Raw genomic sequence first — 23,055 nt, 5'->3', positions numbered from 1 at the left:
AATAACAGATGCACTACATCGAACAACAGATAGTCCCCCCAAAAAGGTCAAAAGGAAGTATGTTCTGAAGTGATATAAGAAAGATAGGAAACATTTGTTATTTTTCAGACATTTATTTAACCCCTTATTTGGCACTAAACAGTCTCCCTATGTGACCGACAGATTCGATCTTAGTTAACAAAATTTGAAATTGTGTTTTTTACATTGAATAAATGTAGAGACTCAGAGCTAGAACATGGTATATCATACACCACAGTTGAGGACCAATGGGAAAGTAATTCTGCTTTGAAAGTTGATGAACTTGTAACCGCACTTTTGAGAAAATGGCCTTTGAATGTGTTGGTAAACCTAATGGAGAGCTCTTCTTTGTCTACACCCATTCAGCTTTGTTCACATCCTCTTAATTAAGCCTTAGCCCCAACCATCTCTTTAAGGATTCACATGTGAGGACATGTTCTCAACAGAGTGAGCACGGTAGTGTACTAAACAACCAAAGATTTCAAGATTATAGGCTGGTTAATACTACGTCTATCGACATGTCTGGAGACAGTTGTCGCAGTGACATCATAAACATTCTATTGTTCTCCAACATCAAACTTCTTGTTGTCGTTAGGAAAAAGTAGTCCAAAATAGCATAACTGGTGTATGTTAACACCAATAATTTAACACCCAACCATTTAAAAATCTATTTAGTATATGTCAATCTAGCAAACCAGGCAACTACAAGCAACTTTCTAAACAATGTTTTGGTTAGTTTCTAACTTGTTAGCTAGCTAACGTTAAGTACCACTTGCCATGAGGTAGCAGAGAGAACAGTCTATTACTAGGGTGACTGGAGTCTTTGACCATTTTTAGGGCCTTCCTCTGACACCGCCTGGTGTAGAGGTCCTGGATGGCAGGAAGATTGGCCCCAGTGATGTACTGGGCCGTACGCACTACCCTCTGTAATGCCTTGCGGTAGGAGGCTGAGCAGTTGCCATACCAGGCAGTGATGCAACCAGTCAGGATGCTTTCGATGGTGCAGCTGTTGAACCTTTTGAGGATCTGAGGACCCATGCCAAATCTTTTCAGTCTCCTGAGGGAGAATAGGCTTTGTCGTGCCCTCTTCACGGCTGTCTTGATGTGTTTGGACCATTGTAGTTTGTTGGTGTCATGGCTCCACCTGTCACCAGAGGGCGGCAGAGACCATCCTAGAGACACGCACGACACACAGGTGTGTCCTATTTACTCATTATGATTTCCCTGTTAAAAGAGGTGTGTTTTCTGTTGTCCTTTGCTGAAGCTTGAATGGTGTGTTTTGTGCGTTTGTCTCCTAAGTGAGTTTTCGAGACTTAGTGTTTGTTGTTTTCCCAGTGTTACCGTGATCCTTCCGTTACCATTCTCAGTAAAGTATTACATTTACCCTTAACCACTGATCCATCGTCTGGTCACTTCACCATGTCACCATTGGTGATGTGGACACCAAGGAACTTGAAGCTCTCAACCTGCTCCACTACAGCCCCGTTGATGAGAATGGGGGTTTACTCGGCCCTCCTTTTCCTGTAGTCCAAAATCATCTCCTTTGTCTTGATCACGTTGAGGGAGAGGTTGTTATCCTGGCACCACACGGCTAGGTCTCTGACCACCTCCTTATAGGCTGTCTCATCATTATCGATGATCAGGCCTACCACTGTTGTGTCGTCTGAAAACTTAATGATGGCCCCAGTGTTAAGGATCAGCGTGACAGATGTGTTGATACCTACCCTTACCACCTGGGGACAGCCCGTCAGGAAGTCCAGGATCCAGTTGCAGAGGGAGGTGTTTAGTCCCAGAGTCCTTAGCTTAGTGATGAGCTTTGAGGACACTCTGGTGTTGAACACTGAGCTGAATAGTCAATGAGTCAATGAATAGCATTCTCACATAGTTCTTCCTTTTGTCCAAGTGAGAAAGTGCAGTGTGGAGTGCAATAGAGATTGCGTCATCTGTGCATCTGTTAGGGTGGTATGCAAATTGGTGTTGGTCTAAGGTTTCTGGGAAAATGGTTTTGATATTACCCATGACCAGCCTTTCAAAGCACTTAATGGCTACAGACGTGAGTTCTACGGGTCGGTAGTCATTTAGGCAAGTTACCTTAGTGTTCCTGGGCACAGGAACTATGGCAATCTGCTTGAAACATGTTGGTATGACAGACTCAGTCAGAGACAGGTTGAAAATGTCAGTGAAGATACTTGCCAGTTTGTCAGCGCATGCTCGGAGTACACGTCCTGGTAATCAGTCTGGCCCTGCAGCCTTGTGAATTTTGACCTGTTTAAAGGTCTTACTCATATTGGCTACAGATAGCGTGATCACATAGTCGTACAGAACAGCTGATGCTCTCAGGCATGCTTCAGTGTTGCTTGCCTCGAAGTGAACATAGAATAATTTAGCTTATCTAGTAGGCTCGGGTCACTGGGCAGCGCGCGGCTGTGCTTCCCTTTGGAGACTGTAATAGTTTGCAAGCCCTACCACATCTGACGGGCGTCAAAGATGGTGCAGCACGATTCAAGCTCCTTGAAAACGGCAACTCTACCCGGCAGCTCTACCCTCTACACTTTTGCGGATGTTGCCTGTAATCCATGGCTTCAGGTTGGGGTATGTATATAAGGTCACTGTGGGGACGACGTCATCGATGTACTTATTGATGTAGCCAGTGACTGATGTGGTGTATTCCTCAATGCCATTGGAAGAATTCCGGAACAAATTCCAGTCTGTGCTAGCAAAACAATTCCATAGCTTAGTATCTGCGTCACCTGACCACTTCCGTATTGAGCGAGTCACTGGTCCTTCCTGCTTCATTTTTTCTTGTAAGCCGGAATCAGGAGGATATAATTATGGTCAGACTTGGGCGAGGGAGAGCTTTGTACGCGTGTCTGTGTGTTGAGTGAAGGTGGTCTAGAGTTTTTTTCCCCTCTGGTTGGACATTTAAATGCTGGTAGAAATTATGTAAAATGGATTTAAGTTTCCCTACATTAAATTCCTTTTTGCTTATGGCCTTATACAGCTCATTGAGTGCGGTCTTAGTGCCAGCATCGGTTTGTGGTGGTAAATAGGCAGCTACGAAATATATAGATGAAAACTCTATATCATGAGATACTTTACCACAGGCGAGCAATATCTCGAGACTTCGTTAATATTATATTTCGTGCTCCGGTTGTTTATAAATGCACACAGACTCCCAGCCCTTGTCTTACCGGAGGCAGCTGTTCTATCGTTTTTATTTTATTGTTCTATCGTATTTTTTTATTCAATGATTGTATGTTGTCTAATAGGACTGATGGTAGAGGCAGATTATCCACTCTCCGTGGGATCCTTACAAGGCACTCCGACCTACGTCCCCGATATCTCTGTCTCTATAACATGCGAATGATGGGGATTTTGGGTCTTGTTGGGTGTCTGAAGTAAATCCAACGCGTCCGACTTATTAAAGAAAAAAAACGTTGTCCAGTACGAGGTGAGTCATCGCTGTCCTGATATCCAGAAGCTCTTTTCGGTCATAAGAGATGGTTGTAGAAACATTATGTACAAAATAACACGAAAAAACTCACACAGTAGCACAATTGGTTAGGCTCCTGCAAAACGGAAGCCATCTCCTCCGGCACTATTATACTTACACAATGGCCTCCATCATTCTTAAATGGAAGACGTTTGGAACCACCAGGACTCTTTCTAGAGCTGGCAGCTCGGCCAAACTGAGCAATCGGGGGAGAAGTGCCTTGGTCAGGGAGTTGACCAAGAACCCGATGGTCACTCTGACAGAGATGGGAGAACCTTCCAGAAGGACAATCATCTCTGGAACAGGCCCAGATCCACGCCTTTTGCGTGAAGAAAAGATGGCGGAAAAGAGGCCGCAGATCGCACACCCTTCTGAGAATCTGCAGGCGAGTGAATAAACTCCCATTGCCTTCCATTCTTCTTGCTAATATGCAATCATTGGAAAATAAAATTGATGACCTACAATTAGGATTATCCTACCAATGGGACATTAAAAACTGTAACATCTTATTTTTCACCGAGACTTGGCTGAATGAAGATACGGACGATATAGAGCAAGTGGGATTTTCCATGCACCGAACAGAGATGCTACCTCTGGTAAGACGAGGGGTGGGGTTGTGTCTTTTTGTCAATAACAGCTGGTGCGCGATGTCTAATATTAAAGAAGTCTCGAGGTATTGCTCGCCTGAGGTAGAGTACCTTATGATAAGCTGTAGACTAGAGGTCGCCCGATTAATCGGAATGGCTGATTTTTTTATATATATATAGAGAGAGATTTTTTATACCTTTATTTAACTAGGCAAGTCAGTTAAGAACACATTCTTATTTTCAATGACGGCCTAGGAACGGTGGGTTAACTGCCTCGTTCAGGGGCAGAACGACTACCTGCCCTCCAGGACACCTACACCACCCGATGTTACAGGAAGGCCATAAAGATCATCAAGGACATCAACCACCCGAACCACTGCCTGTTCACCCCGCTATCATCCAGAAGGCGAGGTCAGTACAGGTGCATCAAAGCTAGGACCGAGAGACTGAAAAACAGCTTCTATCTCAAGGCCATCAGACTGTTAAACAGCCACCACTAACATTGAGTGGCTGCTGCCAACACACTGTCATTGACACTGACCCAACTCCAGCCACTTTAATAATGGGAATTGATGGGAAATGATGTAAATATATCACTAGCCACTTTAAACAATGCTACCTTATATAATGTTACTTACCCTACATTATTCATCTCATATGCATACGTATATACTGTACTCTAGATCATCGACTGCATCCTTATGTCACTAGCCACTTTAACTATGCCACTTTGTTTACTTTGTCTACATACTCATCTCATATGTATATACTGTACTCAATACCATCTACTGTATGCTGCTCTGTACCATCACTCATTCATATATCCTTATGTACATATTCCTTATCCCCTTACACTGTGTATAAGACAGTAGTTTTGGAATTGTTAGTTAGATTACTTGTTGGTTATCACTGCATTGTCGGAACTAGAAGCACAAGCATTTCGCTACACTCGCATTAACATCTGCTAACCATGTGTATGTGACAAATAAAATTTGATTTGATTTGAAGAAGAAAAAACGACAGATTTTCACAGCTTGGGGGATTTTTCAGATTTTTCAGCTTGGGGGATTCAATCTTGCAACCTTACAGTTAACTAGTCCAACGCAATAACGACCTGCCTCTCTCTCGTTGCACTCCACAAGGAGACTGTTACGCGAATGCAGTACGCCAAGGTAAGTTGCTAGCTAGCATTAAACTTATCTTATAAAAAACAATCAATCATAATCACTAGTTAACTACACATGGTTGATGACATTATTAGATATTATCTAGCATGTCCTGCGTTGCATATAATCTGACTGAGCATACGAGCATACAAGTATCTAAGTATCTGACTGAGAGGTGGTAGGCAGAAGCAGGCGCGTAAACATTCATTCAAACAGCACTTTCGTGCGTTTTGCCAGCAGTTCTTCGTTGTGCGTCAAGCTTTGCACTGTTTATGACTTCAAGCCTATCAACTCCCGAGATGAGGCTGGTGTAACCGAAGTGAAATGGCTAGCTAGTTAGCGCGCACTAATAGCGTTTCAAACGTCACTCGCTCTGAGCCTTGCAGTGGATGTTTCCCTTGCTCTGCATGGGTAATGCTGCTTGAGGGTGGCTGTTGTCGTTGTGTTCCTGGTTCGAGCTCAGGGAGGAGCGAGGAGAGGGACGGAAGTTATACTGTTATAAGAACTTCCAATGGTCAAAGGTTAATGAAATACAAATGGTATAGAGGGGAATAGTCCTAAAATTCCTATAATAACTACAACCTAAAACTTCATACCTGGGAATATTGAAGACTCATGTTAAAAGGAACCACCAGCTTTCATATGTTCTCATGTTCTGAGCAAGGAACTGAAACGTTAGCTTTCTTACATAGCACGTATTGCACTTTTACTTTCTTCTCCAACACTTTGTTTTTGCATTATTTAAACCAAATTGAACATGTTTCATTATTTACTTAAGACTACATTGATTTTATTGATGTATTATATTAAGTTAAAATAAGTGTTCATTCAGTATTGTTGTAATTGTCATTATTACAAATAAGTAAATAAAAATAGGCAGATTAATCGGTATCGACCTTTTTGGTCCTCCAATAATCGGTATCGGCGTTGAAAAATCATAATCGGTCGACCTCTACTGTAGACCACACTATCTACCAAGAGAGTTCTCATATGTATTATTCGTAGCCGTCAATTTACCACCACAAAGCGAAGCTGGCACTCAGACCGCTCTCAACCAACTCTATAAGGCCATAAGCAAAGACGAAAATGCTCACCCAGAAGCGGCACTCCTACTGGCATGGGACTTTAATGTAGGCAAACTTTTACCAAATTTTTACCGGCATGTCACCAGGGAAAAAAAGATCTTAGACCACCTTTACTCCACACACAGAGATGCATACAAAGCTCAGCCCCGCCCTCGATTTGGCAAATCTGACCATAATTTTATCCTCCTGATTCCTGCGTACAAGCAAAAACTAAAGCAGGAAGTTCCAGTGACTTGCTCAATACGGAAGTGGTCAGATGACGTGGATGCTCCACTACATGACTGTTTTGCTAGCACAGACTGGAATATGTTCTGGGATTCATCCAATGACATTGAGGAATACACCACCTCAGTCATCGGTTTCATCAATAAGTGCATCGATGACGACATCCCCCCAGTGACTGTACATACATATCCAAACCAGAAACCATGGATTACAGGCAACATCCGCATCGAGCTAAAGGCTACAGCTGCTGCATTCAAGGAGCAGGACACTTATCCGGAAGCCTATTAGAAATCCCGCTATGCCCTCAGATGAACCATCAAACAAGCAAAGCGTCAATACAGGATTAAGGTTGAATCCTACTGCATCGGCTCTGATGCTCGTTGGATGTGGTAGGGCTTGAAACCTATTACGGACTACAAAGGGAAACCCAGACGCGAGCTGCCCAGTGACACGAGCTAAATGCCTTTTATGCTCGCTTCGAGGCAAGCAACACTGAAGCATGCACGAGAGCACCAGCTGTTTTGGATGACTGTGTGATAACACTCTCAGTAGCCAATGTGAACAAAAACTTTTAAACAGGTCAACATTCACAGAGCCTCTGGGCCAGACGGATTACCAGGAGGTGTACTCAAAGCATGCGCGGACCAACTGTCAAGTGTCTTCACTGACATTTTCAACCTCTCCCTGACCGAGTATGTAATACCTACATGTTTCAAGCAGACCACCCTAGTCCCTGTGCCCAAGGAAGCGAAGGTAACCTGCCTAAATGATTACCACCCCTGTTACTCACATCTGTAGCCATGAAGTGCTTTGGAAGACAGGTTATGGCTCACATCAACAGCATCCTCCCGGACACCTTAGACCCACCCCAATTTGCATACCGCCCCAACAGATCCACAGATGATGCAATCTCAATCGCATTCCACACTGCCCTTTCTCACCTGGACAAAAGGAACACCTATTTGAGAATGCTGTTCCTTGACTCTAGCTCAGCGTTCAACACCATAGTGCCCACAAAGCTCATCACTAAGAGAAGGACTCTGGGACTAAACACCTTCCTCTGCAACTGGATCCTGGACTTCCTGACAGGCCGCCCCAAGGTGGTTAGAGTAGGAAACAAAACATCTGCCACGCTGATCCTTAACACTGGGGCTCCTCAGGGGTGTGTACTTAGTCCCCTCCTGTATTCCCTGTTCACCCACGACTGCGTGGCCAAACACGACTCCAACACCATCATTAAATTTGCTGACACAACAGTGGTAGGCCTGATCACCGACAACGATGACACGGCCTATAGGGAGGTGGTCAGAGAACGGTCAGTGTGGTGCCAGGACAACAACCTCTCCCTCAATGTGAGCAAGACTAAGGAGCTGATCGTGGACTACAGGAAAAGGCAGGCCGAACAGGCCCACAATAACATCGATGGGGCTGTAGTGGAGCGGATCGAGAGTTTCAAGTTCCTTGGTGTCCACATCACCAATGAACTATCATGGTCCAAACATACCAAGACAGTCATGAAGAGTGCACAACAAAACCGTTTACTGAAAAGATATGGCATGGGTCCCAAGATTCTCAAAAGGTTCTACAGCTGCACCATCGAGAGCATCCTGACCGATTGCATCACCGCATAGTATGGCAACTGCTTGGCATCTGACCGTAAGGCACTACAGAGGGTAGTGTGAATGGCCCAGTACATCACTGAGGCCAAGCTTCCTGCTATCTAGGACCTATACAATAGGCTGTGTTAGAGGAAAGCCCATAAAATTGTCAGAGACTCCAGTCACCCAAGTTATCGACTGTTTTCTCTGCTACCGCACGGCAAGCGGTACTAGAGCGCCAGGTCTAGGACCAAAAGGCTCCTCAACAGCTTCTACCCCCAAGGCATAAGACTGCTGAACAATTCATAAAATCGTCACCGAACAATTTACATTGACCCCCGCTTTTGTACACTGCTGCTACTCACTGTTTGTTTGTTACCTATGCATAATCGCCTCACCACCACCTACATGTACAGATTACCTCAACAAGCCTGTATTCCCGCACACTGACTCGGTACCGGTGCTCCCTGTATATAGCCTCGTTATTGTTATTCTTATTGTGTTACTTTTTATTATTACTTTTTATTTGAGTCTACATGGTAACTATTTTCTTTCTGAAATGTATGTTACAGTATTGCAGCAAGCGACGCGTCGGGAAGGGGCCAGAGAGTGGGGCTGGCTGCAGTAGAGGTGTCGTCCATGCCTCTGCTTTAATAAACCACATGGTGCATTCTTATATGTACTTTTTATCTGCCAGGAATGCCCAGCATGTGTGCCTATCTGGCATGGCTTACAGTACACTCTCATCCTCATGCCCACCAAAGCCAAGTGCCGTACACTGGTCTCTAGCCACCACAACCAAGCACCTAACCTGGCTGTGCCCAACACATCCCATCCCAACACCTTACCATACACCTATCCAGCCCAACTGAGCTCAGCCCCTTCCCAGGCCCCTACAGCCCAGCACCTACCCAGCGTGCACCCTACCCAGCCCAGCACTTACCCAACCCAGTACCTATACAGTTCAGCACCTATACAGTTCAGCACATACTAAGCGGCGCCATGCCCCTACCCAGCCCAGTACCTATCCAGCACCTACCCAGCTCAGGCTAGCTCAGCAGATAACCAGCCTAGTCTAACACCTACCCAGCCAAGCCCAGAACTAACTTAGCACCTACCAAGCCCAGTCCAGCACCTACCCAGCCCAGCACCTACCCAGGCCCTTGATGAAGCCGATGACACTAGCCTTGCTCCAGCACACAGCTGTGCCGTCCATGGTGGGGAAAGGAGGGAGAGTGGCCAGGGTTGTAAAAGTCTGACAAATGCACGCTACAAATCCTTTAATGTCCTTCCGTCTGTCTGTCCCTGGACTCTGTTGATTTTCTGTCTGTGCCCCTGGGTGTACGCTCCATGGTGAACTGACCCAGAGTGGGTCTGTAGAGACAGGTGTGTTTAAAAGACTGGGTTGTTTGCTGATCCACACAAATCTCTTCCTGTATCTCCCAGTCAGTTCCAGCCTGCCTCTGTGGCTGTGTGCTGCCTTGTGATCAACCAGTACCTTCCAAGAGTGAAGGTCAGGCAGGAATTTTTAGCCACGGCCCATTGGAATGACGAGGGCTAACATGCTACGGTGGCATAGTTGTGTGACTATATTTATCCTGGGGTACACACTATACTGACACGTCAGCCCTCCCCTTTCCCCCCTCCCTCCCACCTCCCATTCCCTCCCTCCCACTAGAGTATGAGGCACAGGGCAAAGCAGCAGAGTGTAAACAGCAGTCTCAGTCAGGCTCAGCCAGCCAACTAAAGCAAAATTAGCCTAGTGCTGTATAACTAAAGCTAAAGTTAGCTAACCATGGTCTTCTATTTAACTCTTATCCTCTCAGCAAATGGACAGTCCTATAGATTTGTAGAACCATGGAGGGGCTTAAAAACGGTTTAAGAATCCCCATGCATACTCACACTATATGCAAGTATTTGTGTGTTTTCTTAAAATTGCATTAAACAAAAGAGTCACAAAATATGCAGACAATTTAACATCATCCTACATTTACATTAATTGGTTTGTAATTAGCCTATTAGCAACAATTGAATCCTGTAAGATACTGTTCTTAATTATACAACAACCTTTTTTTGCCAAAGCAGAGATACTGAAAAAAATATGTCTATATCGGTCCTCAAATACTAGTAAAGGCCCAGTGCACTACTTTTCTGATTCTTTTTTTATTTTCACATTAATATTTTGTTTCAATTCAGATTATTCAGGGGGTGCTGGAGCATCCTCAACACCCCTACTTCCCGCGGCTATGTATCAAGGTACTTTTAGTTTATTGGCGTTGACTTGTATGTTTGGCCAATGGTCTGTTGTCTAGTTGATGTAATGCAAAGAATTGGTGATGTGACAACAATGCTCGTGAGCGATGGAAAATGGAAACTCCCAACCAAAAATAAGGTTGTCCTTTCAGCAAAGTACCGAACACAACCAAGTTTCGACTGTTAAATGAAACATGAGGACTATTAGCCTAAATGAAAGATAAGTGTTCACTGAAACGACTTCTCCAGCATTTATCTCTTTTGATTGAATGGGTCTCATGTTCCATGCTTTCAGCTGTAAATGGGGAGCTGAAGAAAGCAACCAGTGTGGCTAGTCACTCTGGGCTCTTTATCAGAGGCTGCGACTGGTACGCCACATGTGACTCGATGAACAACAGGCTAGCTCAGGCACACTGGGCATTACATCACCAGCACACTGCTGCTGATAAACTCTCTGAGTATGGTGGTGCTCCCTACAGATGTCAGATCTTAATTTGATCCATTTCGTCCCAGGAGGAAAATAATCCTTTAATAAGAGGACTTGAATAAATATGCTGCCAGGGGGCGTATTCGTAGGCTACACAGTGCGGTAACGTATCTAGGGGGTTTGGGAAGGCTCTGCAAACCAACCGACCTCATAAAATCAAGTATCATCAGTATTGGTCTGAGCACCACACTTTGGCATTACGAGTTCGTATTTTATTTTATTTTACTAGGCAAGTCAGTTAAGAACAAATCCTTATTTACAATGATGGCCTACCCCGGCCAAACCCGGACAATGCTGGGCCAATTGTGCGCCGCCCTATGAGACTCCCAATCACGGCCAGTTGTGATTCAGCCTGGAATCGAACCAGGGTCTGTAGTGACGCGGGGGCGGCAGGGTAGCCTAGTGGTTAGAGCGTTGGACTAGTAACCGGAAGGTTGCAAGTTCAAACCCCTGAGCTGACAAGGTACAAATCTGTTGTTCTGCCCCTGAACAGGCAGTTAACCCACTGTTCCTAGGCCGTCATTGAAAATAAGAATTTGCTCTTAACTGACTTGCCTAGTTAAATAAAGGTAAAAAACAATAATATTTTTTTTAAACGCCTCTAGCACTGAGATGCAGTGCCTTAGACTGGGGGGAGCCCATATACAGATGTGCTCAAATTTGTTGGTACCCTGCCTCAAAAAACGAAGAATGCACAATTTTCTCTGAAATAACTCGAAACTGACAAAAGTAATTAGCATCCACCATTGTTTATTCCATATTTAATAGAAATCATACTTTGCTTTTGATTTTTTACTCAACATAATATTGTAAATAATAAAACAAATGATAATGGCATGGACAAAAATGATGGGACCCTTAACTTAATATTTTGTTGCACAACAAGCTATCAATGAGACATCTGCAGCTGATAAGAGGTAGTTTGGCCCACTCTTCCTGTGAAAACTGCTCCAGACTGCAAGTTTCAGCTCTTTCCATTTGATAGGATTCAGATTAGGATTTATAGAAGGCCACTTCATTTTTTTTTTTTTGTCCAATGTTTTGTTCTTATCCATTCTTGGTTGCTTTTAGCTGTGTGTTTTGGGTCATTATCCTGTTGGAGGACCCATGACCTGCGACTGAGACAGAGCTTTCTGACACTGGGCAGTACGTTTTGCTCCAGCTTCTTCCATGGAGCCCACTTCAGCTCAAAAAGAGACAGATGGTGCGATCAGAAACTGACGTACCTTCACCTTGGAGTTCAGCTTGTATCTCTTTGGCAGTTATCGTTGGTTCTTTTTCAACCATTCGCACTATCCTTCTGTTCAATCTGGGGTCGATTTTCCTCTTGCGGCCGCGCCCAGTTAGGTTGGCTACAGTTCCATGGACCTTAGATTTGGGTATGTCATTTTAGGCGAGAATTGAAAAAAAGGGGTGGATCCTTAAGAGTTAAGACATGAAGGTCAGTCAATCTGGAAAATGTCAAGAACGTTTCTTCAAGTGCAGTCGCAAAAAAACAACAAGCGCTATGACGAAACTGTCTCTGACGAGGATTGCCGCAGGAAAGGAAGACCCAGAGTTAACTCTGCTGCAGAGGATAAGTTCATTAGCGTTACCAGCCTCAAAAATTGCAGCCCAAACAAATGCTTCACAGAGTTCAAGTAACAGACACATCTCAACATCAACTGTTCAGAGGAGACTGCGTGAACAGGCCTTCTTGGTCAAATTGCTGCAAAGAAACCACTACCAATAAGAAGAAAATATTTGCTTGTGACAAGAAACACGAGCAATGGACATTAGACCGTTGGAAATCTGTCCTTTGGTCTGATGAGTCTCTGATGAGATTTTTGGTTTGTGTGAGATGCAGAGTAGGTGAATGGATGATCTCTGCATGTGTGGTTCCCACCGTGAAGCAAGAAGGAGGAGGTGTGGTGGTGCTTTATTAGAATTCAAGGTACACTTAACTAGCATGGCTACCACAGCATTCTGCAGAGACACGACATCCCATCTGGTTTACGTTTAGTGGCATCTGTTTTTTGAGATTGAGATGGTTTGGGATGAGTTGGACCTCAGAGTGAAGTGTGGAAACTCCCTTCAATACTGTTGGAAAAGCATCCCAGGTGAAGCTGGTTCAGAGAATGCCAAAAGTATGCAAAACTGTCATTAAGGCAAGTTTAGTTTAGGTTATTAATTTGACAATTTTTTTAAAACAGCACACATAAAACTTGAAAAAGTCATACTTGCGCATTAATAAAATCATGGAGGACAACACACAATAAAGTCTGGGACTTATTTCCATTGTAGTCCTCTTGAGACAAGATGGCTAGACACGATTGAACACAATATTGCAGTGATATAATAAAACAAAGCATCTATCTATCTAAGAAGAACATCTCATCATCCCAGTTACATCACCAGATGTAAGGCAAAGGGTGGCTATTTGAAGAACCTCAAATATAAAATGTAATTTTGACTTGTTTAACACTTTTTTGTTACTACATGATTCTATATGTGTCATTTAATAGTTTGGATGTCTTCACTATTATTCTACAATGTAGAAAATAGTAAAATAAAGAAAAACCTTTGAAAGAGTAGGTGATCTAAAACTTTTGACCAGTAGTGTGTGTATATATATATATATATATATATATATATATATATATATATATATATATATAAAAATTCCCTGTCTTAGGTCAGTTAGGATCACCACTTGATTTTAAGAATGTGAAATGTCAGAATAATAGTAGAGAGAATGATTTATTTCAGCTTTTATTTCTTTCATCACATTCCCAGTGGGTCAGAAGTTTACATACACTCAATTAGTATTTGGTAGCATTGCCTTTAAATTGTTTCACTTGGGTCAAAGTTTCGGTTTGTAGGCCTCCTTGCTCGCACACACTTTTTCAGTTCTGCCCACACATTTTCTATGGGATTGAAGTCAGGGCTTTGTGATGGCCACTCCAATACCTTGACTTTGTTGTCCTTAAGCCATTTTGCCACAACTTTGGTAGTATGCTTGTCCATTTGGAACACCCATTTGCGACCAACTGATGTCTTGAGATGTTGCTTCAATACATCCACATAATTTTCCTTTCCTCATGATGCCATCTATTTTTTGAGGTGCACCAGTCCCTCCTGCAGCAAAGCACCCCCACCACATGATGCTGCCATCCCCGTGCTTCACCGTTGGGATGGCAAGCATCCCCATTTTCCTCCATACATAACAATGGTCATTATGGCCAAAGTTATATTTATGTTTCATCAGACCAGAGAACATTTCTCCAAAAAGTATGATCTTTGTCCCCATGTGCAGTTGCAAACCGTATTCTGACTTTTTTATGGCGGTTTTTGGGCAGTGGCTTCTTCCTTGCTGAGCGGCCTTTCAGGTTATGTCGATATAGGACTCATTTTTACTGTGGATATAGATACTTTTGGACCTGTTTCCTCCAGCATCTTCACAAGGTGCTTTGCTGTTGTTCTGGGATTGATATGCACTTTCGAACCGAAGTACGTTCATCTCTCCTTCCTGAGCGGTATGACAGCTGTGTGGTTCCATGGTGTTTATACTTCCGTCCTATTGTTTGTACAGATGAATGTGGTACCCTCAGGTGTTTGGAAAGTGCTCCCAAGGATGAACCAGACTTGTGGAGGTCTACAATTTCTTTTCTTAGGTATTGGCTGATTTCTTAAGATTTTCCCATGATGTCAAGCAAAAAGGCACTGAGTTTGAAGGTAGTCCTTGAAATACATCTACAGGTACACCTCCAATTGACTCAAATGATGTCAATTAGCCTATCAGAAGCTTCTAGAATAAGGCTGTAACGTAGCAAAAAGTCAAGGGGTCTGAATACTTTCCGAATGCACAGGCCTGCACAACAATGTCAAAGCGGAATAGTTTTTTTCTATTTTGTTAACAAATTAATAAAAAATGAAAAGCTGAAATGTCTTGAGTCAATAAGCATTCAAACCTTTTGTTTTGGCAAGCCTAAATAAATAAATAAAAAGTTGCTTAACAAGTCATATAATAAGTTGCATGGACTCACTCTGTGTGCATTAATAGTGTTTAACATAATATTTGAATGACTACCTCATCTCTGTATCCCACACACACAATTGTCTGTAATGTCCCTCAGTCGAGCAGTGAATTTCAAACACAGATTCAACCACAAAGACCAGGGAGGTTTTCCAATGCCTCGCAAAGTAGGGCACATATTAGTAGATGGATAAAATATATATAAAAGCAGACTTTGAATATCCCTTTGAGTATGGTGAAAAACTCAACTGCTGGAGAGGAAGGAAGCGACTCAGGAATTTCACCACAAGGCTCGTGGTGTCTAGAAAAATATTTTTGACACTTTGTATGAATGGAAACTAATGTTGGTGTGGACTACTCTAATTATTTTACCAATAGCTAGTCAGCTAATCTAAATGATCAAACAAGTATAATAGTTTTGCTTACAACATTGTCATGTTCTGTGGCAAGCAAAACAATATTCCCTTTAAAAGGTATCTTGTCGGCAGTACTTCTCTAGTCTACAATGCAACTTGGATTGAATCCCAGACAAAGTTTAGTGGCTAATTGTTTACCTCAAATGTTGGCTTAAGTGTTGCCTGTATGGTACCTATACATATGAGATAACATCAATCAATTTCTCCACAGATTAAACCAGATTATCCTTAGTTCTAGGTAGGATTGCAAATAATTTACCAAAGTGACCGGAATCTTCTGTAATTTTTGTAATTAATGTAATCTATGGTAACTTTGGTAATTTATACTTAAATAACTGTAATATGTATTTATATATTTAGATATTTTTATATCTGTGTCCAGTTTCTAGGGGATAGAACATATGGGTCCAGCGAAAATAGCCTAATGAATTTTTTAAAAGCATCTAATCAACAATGGTATTATTTTTAATTAACTCTACAACTCTTCCAACTATTGACAAGTTTGGTGCCAAAACATTTACAACAAAGACATAATAGTAAACACCAATGGTATTCATTATTGACATAATAAAAGAAATACAAGTGTGAAAAAATAAATATACATATAAACCCTCATATTAAACACCAAAAGGTATTCACTAAGTTGATGGTTTATATTTAGGATAATATTTCACAGCTTTATCATGCTATTTTATATTAATTATATTATCTTATTTGATTATTTTATACATTTTACTTGTTATAAGGCTACAAAGAGGGCCAGCAATAATTACTGTAATAATCTGAAGTACCCAAAAAGGCCACCATAAATCTTGTTATAAACTTCCAAAAAACCTTAAAGTAAAAATCCCCTCAAAACCACTCATTCCTGTAATTTACAGTTTTAAATCATCCTAATATGTGAGAACAATATTTATTGTGAACAAATGTTTAATTTTGTTGTTATAATAAGGTTGTTAGCAACGTGAAAATCATTGTGGAAATCTGTTGCAGCTCAAGTCGAAAACAAAACCCACAATGCAATGCTCTCTCTATGGGCTGGCTGGCTAGCTACACTCTAGGAGAACCCTGCGAATAACCCCTTTTGGTTTCAGATAGAACCCCTTTGGTTACCATGTAGAACGGGTGACATAATTTAGCATTCATTTTTAATTGTGTTTTTAAATGGTCAAACAAACAAATCAAATCATTCATAACTTTCCAAGAAGGCTCTATTGTTAGAATAACATAATTCTGTTGTACTGCAGTATGTTCTTGTGAAACTTGCCAGAATGCACTTAATTATGTACGGTACTTCATATTATTCTTAAACATTAACTTTATTTTGGGGGGCTGTCAATATCCTGTATTAAAACTGTGTATTTGAATGTTATGCATTGATATGTGTGATTTTGAAATGCTTTTAAGGTACGTGACCCCACAAAGAAAGATGTAGGCCTATTTAGTTGAGTTATTTTAAGATCCTATGGGCCCTACCCCTTGGATCACAGTGATCACAATATAGTGGAAACCAACGTTCCAACAGCTGGGCCTAAAATAGTATATAAGAGATCATACAAAAGATTTTGCTGTGACTCTTATGTGGATGATGTTAAAAATATGTATTTGTCTGATGTGATTAATAAGGAGCATCCAGACACTGCACTTGATGAATTTATGAAATTGCTTCTTCCAATTATTACTAAACATGCACCTGTTAAGAAACTGACTGTTACATCTCCATGGATCGATGAGGAAATGAAAAACGTTATGTTTGAAAGAGAAGAGGCAATAAGTCTGGCTGCACGTCTTGACTTACTGCAAATTGAGAAAGCAAGTGACGAAACACAACAAAAATAAGAAGAAACTGTATCATAAAGCCAGTATCTATGATATAAAGAATGATGCAAACAAACTTTGGAGTACTTTAAATGAAATTATGGGCAGAAAGACAAATTTAATTCCATCTTTCATCGAATCAGATGGCATTGTAATGCTCCGGGTGTCGTGGGTGTGGAGTCAAACGCAGGAGACAGAGAGTGCAATGCTGTACGTCTTTAATAGCACCAACGCACCACAGGGTGCTCACAATAGTAACGACCCCAAACACAGGGAATGAAAATGTACAATGGAAAAAACACGACCGGGCACTAACACGTACCTCTACAACAGAGCCGAAGGTTACACTGAAATAATCCCGCACAACAACCAGGCGGGCCGGCTGTCTAATAAAGACAAACTAATCATACATAAACAGGTGCTACCAATAAACATACAAGGAGGGGGAGGAAAGACAATCAGTGGCAGCTAATAGGCCGGTGACGACGACCGCCGAGCGCCACTCGTGACAGGCATATTCATCACAAAACCATTTGATGTTGCCAATTATTTTAATGATTACTTCTCTGGCAAAGTGGGCAAACTTAGCAGGAAATGCCAACAATAAACAGTGAGCCATTGTACTCATGCATAAAAAACTCTTAATGAAGGAAAGGCATTGTAAGTTTACATTTTGTAAAGTTATTGGAGTAATGGCTGAAGCATTGCAATATTTACCTGCCGCTAACTGCAAATTGCACTGCTGGGTATTTAAAAAGTCATAGTCAATCGGTCAATAATATAATAATGTTTATCTGTAACTTGTAATATCTGAAAAATACAGTGCATTTGGAAGGTATTCAGACCCCTTCCCTTTTTCCACATTTTGTTAAGTTACAGCCTTATTCTAAAATTGATTAAATTAACAATGGTCCTCGTCAATATACAAACAACACTCCATAATGACAACTCTAAAACAGGTTTTTATACATTTTTGCAAATTAAAACAAAAACAAAACAGAAATACCTTATTGACATAAGTATTCAGACCCTTTGCTTATGAGACTCAAAACTGAGCTCAGGGGCATCCTGTTTCCATTGATCATCCTTGAGATGTTTCTACAACTTGATTGGAGTCCACCTGTGGTCAATTCAATTGCATGGACATGATTTGGAAAGGCACACACCTGTCTATATAAGGTCCCACAGTTGACAGTACATGTCAGAGCCAAAGGTCGAAGGAATTGTCATTAGAGCTCCGAGAAAGGATTGTTTCGAGGCACAGATCTGGGGATGGGTGAAAAAACATTTCTGTAACATTGAAGGTCCCCAAGAACACATTGGCCTCCATCAATGTTAAATGGAAGAAGTTTGGAACCACCAAGACTGTTCAATCAGGCCTTTATGGTAGAGTGGCCAGACGGAAGCCACTTCTCAGTAAAAGGCACATGACAGCCTGCTTGGAGTTTGCTAAAAGGCATTTAAAGACTCTCAGACCATGAGAAACAAGATTTTATAGTCTGATGAAATCAAGATTGAACTCTTTGGCCTGAATGCCAAGCGCCACATCTGGAATAAACCTGGCACCATCCCTACGGTGAAGCATGGGGGTGGAAGCATCATGCTGTGGGGATGTTTTTCAGCGGCAGGGACTGGGAGAATAGTCAGGATTGAGGCAAAGATGAATGGAGCAAAGTACAGAGAGATCCTTGATAAAAAAAATCTGCTCCAGAGCGTTCATGACCTCAGACTTGGGCAAAGGTTCATCTTCCAACAGGGCAAATATCCTAAGCACACAGCCAAGACAACGCAGGAGTGGCTTCGGGACAAGTCTCGGAATGTCCTTGAGTGGCCCAGCCAAAGCCGAACTTGACCCTGATCGAGTACCTCTGGAGAGACCTGAAAATAGCTGTTCAGCAATGCTCCCCATCCAACCTGACAGAGCATGAGAGGATCTGCAGAGAAGAATGGGAGAAAGTCCCCAAATACAGGTGTGCCAAGCTTGTAGCATCATACCCAAGAAGACTTGAGGGTGTAATCACTGCCAAAGGTACTTCAACAAAATTAAGGTTCTGAATACATATGTAAGTGTGATATTTCCATTTTTAAATTTGGACTAAATTAGCAAAAATGTTTTTTTTTTGCCATTATCGGGTATGTGTAGATTAATTCCATTTTAGAATAAGGCTGTAATGTAGCAAAATGTGGAAAAAGTCAAAGGGTCTGAACTATTTCAGAATGCACAGTATATATACAAAACATATATATGGGGGATTGTAAATGATGCAGACAATAACATTGATGGAAGCCACAATATATCTGCAATATTAAATCTGATCTACTACTGTCATTGACAACTTAGATGGAAAGCTACTGAGGATGGTAGCTGACTCTATAGCTACTCCTATCTGTCATATCATAGCTAAGCCTAGAGGAAAGTCTATATCGTCAAGCCTGGAGTTAAGCCAAAGTCCTTAACTGGTTCTAACAGCAGACCTAGCAAATTGCTTCAAGCTTTTCACAAGCTGTTGTACATTTTATTTATTTATCTGTAAACAAATTAACAGCAGACTTTCAGCATACTTATAGAGAAGGGCCCACAACATGTACTGCACTGACATAAATGACTGATGATTGGTTAAAATAAATTGATAATAAGAAGATTGCGGGAGCTGTACTGTTAGATTTCAATGCAGCCTTTAATATTATTGACCATAACCTCTTGTTGAGAAAAGGCATGTGTTATGGCTTTTCAACCTCTGCCATATAGTGGATTAGAGCTATCTATCTAATATAACTCAAAGGGTTTTCTTTAATGGAAGCTTCTCTAATGTCAAACATGTAAAGTGCGGTGTAACACAGGGCAGCTCTCTAGGCACTCTACTCTTTTCTATTTTTACCAATGACCTGCCACTGGCATTAAACAAAGCGTGTGTATACACTGATGACTCAATCATATACACATTAGCAACCACAGTTAACGAAGTCACTGAAACCCTTAACAAAGAGTTTCAGTCAGTTTTGGAATGGGTGGCCAGTAATGGTCCAGAACATCTCGAAAACTAAAAGCATTGTATTTGATTTGGTACAAATCATTCCTTATGTTCTGGACCTCAGCTGAATTTGGTAATGAATGGTATAGCTGTTGAACAAGTTGAGGAGACTAAATTACTTGGTGTAACCTTAGATTCTATAACTGTCAGGGTCAAAACATATACAGTCGGCATAACCTGAAATGCCGCTCAGCAAAGAAGAAGCCACTGCTCCAAAGCTGCCATAAAAAAAGCCAGACTACGGTTTGCAACCGCACATGGGGACAAAGATCGTACTTCTTGGAGAAATGTCCTCTGTTCTGATGAAACAAAAATAGAACTGTTTGGCCATAATGACCATCGCTATGTTTGGAGGAACTTGGCTTGCAAGCCAAAGACCACCATCCCAACCGTGAAGCACGGGGGTGGCAGCATCATGTTGTGTGGGTGCTTTGCTGCATGAGTGACTGGTGCACTTCACAAAATAGATGGCATCACGAGTGTAACGGATAGCTTAGTTAGCGGTGGTTCGCGCTAAATAGCGTTTCAATCGGTGACGTCACTTGCTCTGAGACCTTGAAGTAGTAGTTCCCCTTGCTCTGCAAGGGCCGCAGCTTTTGTGGAGCGATGGGTAACGATGCTTCGAGGGTGACTGTTATTGATGTGTGCAGAGAGTCCCTGGTTCGCGCCCGGGTATGGGCGAGGGGACGGTATAAAGTAATACTGTTACATTGATGCTGTTGACCCGGATCACTGGTTGCTGCGGAAAAGGAGGAGGTCAAAAGGGGGGTGAGTGTAATGGATCTGAAATGGCTAGCTAGTTAGCGGTGTTCGCGCTAAATAGCGTTTCAATCGGTGACGTCACTTGCTCTGAGACCTTGAAGTAGTGGTTCCCCTTGCTCTGCAAGGGCCGCGGCTTTTGTGGAGCGATGGGTAACGATGCTTCGTGGGTGACTGTTGTTGATGTGTGCAGAGGGTCCCTGGTTCGAGCCCGGGTATGGGCGAGGGGACGGTCTAAAGTTATACTGTTACACGAGGAAAGGAAAATTATGTGGATATATTGAAGCAACATCTCAAGACATCAGTCAGGAAGGTAAAGCATGGTCGCAAATGGGTCTTCCAAATGAACAATGACCCCAAGCATACTTCCAAAGTTGTGGCAAAATAGCTTAAGGACAACAAAGTCAAGGTATTGGAAAGGCAATGCTACCAAATACTAATTGAGTGCATGTAAACTTCTGACCCACTGGGAATGTGATGAAATAAATAAAAGCTGAAATAAATCATTCTTCTACTATTATTCTGAAATTTTACATTCTTAAAGTAAAGTGGTGATCCTAACTGACCTAAAGACAGGGAATATTTACTAGGATTAAATGTCAGGAATTGTGAAAAACGGAGTTTAAATGTAGTTGGCTAAGGTTTATGTAAACTTCCTATTTCAACTGTAGATTCAATGTTTGTAAAGATGGGGAGAGGTCTTGTCAACTTACACGCAGCACTGACACACACACACACAAACACACACACACCACCACCAGCCGTATTTTCACAGTCCGTAGGTTCAGAACAAATTCAAGGAAACGTACAGTATTATACAGAACCATGAGTGCATGGAACTCCCTTCCTTCTTATATAGAGCAAGTGAACAGCAAACCCGGTTTCAAAAAACATATAAAGCAACACCTCATGGCCCAAAATCTCTCCCCCATGTGGCCTACTTGCTGTGTGTATGTACTGACATGCATGTGGAACTGATAGATGCACACACACTACATGTTAATGTTTTTAAATGTATGTAAACTGTAAATTATTGTGTATGTAATGTATTTATTGTTATGTGTCAGGCCCCAGTAAGATTAGCTGTCGCCATTGGCGTCGGCTAAATGAGGAATAAATCAAATCAAATAGCATCCTATCCATCCTGCCTCTCTATGGGAAGGCAGGGTGGCGAAGCTGCACTCTAGAGCTGAACCTCGTTAATCCTATTAGGCAGCCCAGCATTGAACAGCAGCTATTTAAACTCCACGGCAGGCAGCTCACGTAGAAAGAAGTCTTACCCTGACCCTCACGCACAAACAGGAAAAGGAGCCAAAACCCCAAAACTTGGGGGACAACACATAGTGAATCAGCACCACTAAGTAGTTCAGCCAACATGTGCGCAACACTATGCCACGCTATCATCTCTACGCTGTCTGTCATTCTGAATGACTGAAGCTTAATTTAGTCTGGTGTGGTAGCTAACGCTAACAGCACTAAACAAGCATGCTGAGCTAGAAGCCAGGCAAAGCCGTGTATACTCACATCCACTCCAGGACTTGAGCAGAGACTTGATGCTGATCTCAAAGAAGCCTGAGTCCTGTTGGTTGGCCATGCCTATGCAGGCTGCACACAGGTAGAACGTCTCCCTGTGGATACTACTGTTGTTGTTGTTGTTGTTGTTGTTGTTTACTCCTGCAGGTCTGGAGCAGCAGTTTGAGCTGCCGTTGCTGTCACTGTCACCACACTGTGATGCACAACACTTCTGCTGCGCTCACGAGCACCAGAACAAACTGACACTGCGCTGCCCCTCCTCCTCCTCCTCCTCCTGTTCCTGGCGCTCAGCCCTCTCTCTCTCTCCTCACTCACTCACTTATCCACTCTCTCTCTGCTCTCTCACTCCATCATGTTCTCTCCCTGTCCTTGCTCGCTCTCCCACGATCTCTCTCTCCCTGTCCTCACTCATCCTCTGTCTCCTGCTCCCTCCCTCGCTCGCTCTTCACCTCTCTCAATCGCTCTCTCTTTCTCTCCCCTCCCTCTTTCTTCCCCTCCCTCCCTACGTCCCTCTCTCTCTCTGTCCCACCCTCCCTCTCTCTGTGTATCTAAAGCCGCGCGTCATGCAGG

General features: G+C 42.4%; 1 protein-coding gene across 3 annotated transcripts in view; it reads right to left on the bottom strand.

Annotated features, from left to right (window-relative positions):
* Positions 1-22,687, bottom strand: part of LOC115137173 (protein furry homolog) — a 205,759-nt gene extending 183,072 nt beyond the window's left edge. The window contains exon 1 of one of the 3 annotated variants that reach the window (XM_029673300.2): positions 22,477-22,687. In XM_029673300.2, coding sequence (XP_029529160.2) covers positions 22,477-22,546 — 70 coding nt within the window. In that variant the 5' untranslated portion in view covers positions 22,547-22,687. Of the gene's footprint in view, positions 1-9,327; positions 9,664-22,476 lie in introns of those variants that run through there. The other 2 variants (XM_065024673.1, XM_065024674.1) reach the window with 2 other exon arrangements.
* Between the last annotated feature and the right edge of the window lie 368 nt (positions 22,688-23,055).

Source organism: Oncorhynchus nerka, linkage group LG11 (assembly GCF_034236695.1).
Source record: "Oncorhynchus nerka isolate Pitt River linkage group LG11, Oner_Uvic_2.0, whole genome shotgun sequence".
In the NCBI taxonomy this organism is placed as follows: Eukaryota; Metazoa; Chordata; class Actinopteri; order Salmoniformes; family Salmonidae; genus Oncorhynchus; species Oncorhynchus nerka.
Note: the sequence above shows the minus strand (reverse complement) of the source record. Positions and strands in the feature narration are given on the sequence as shown.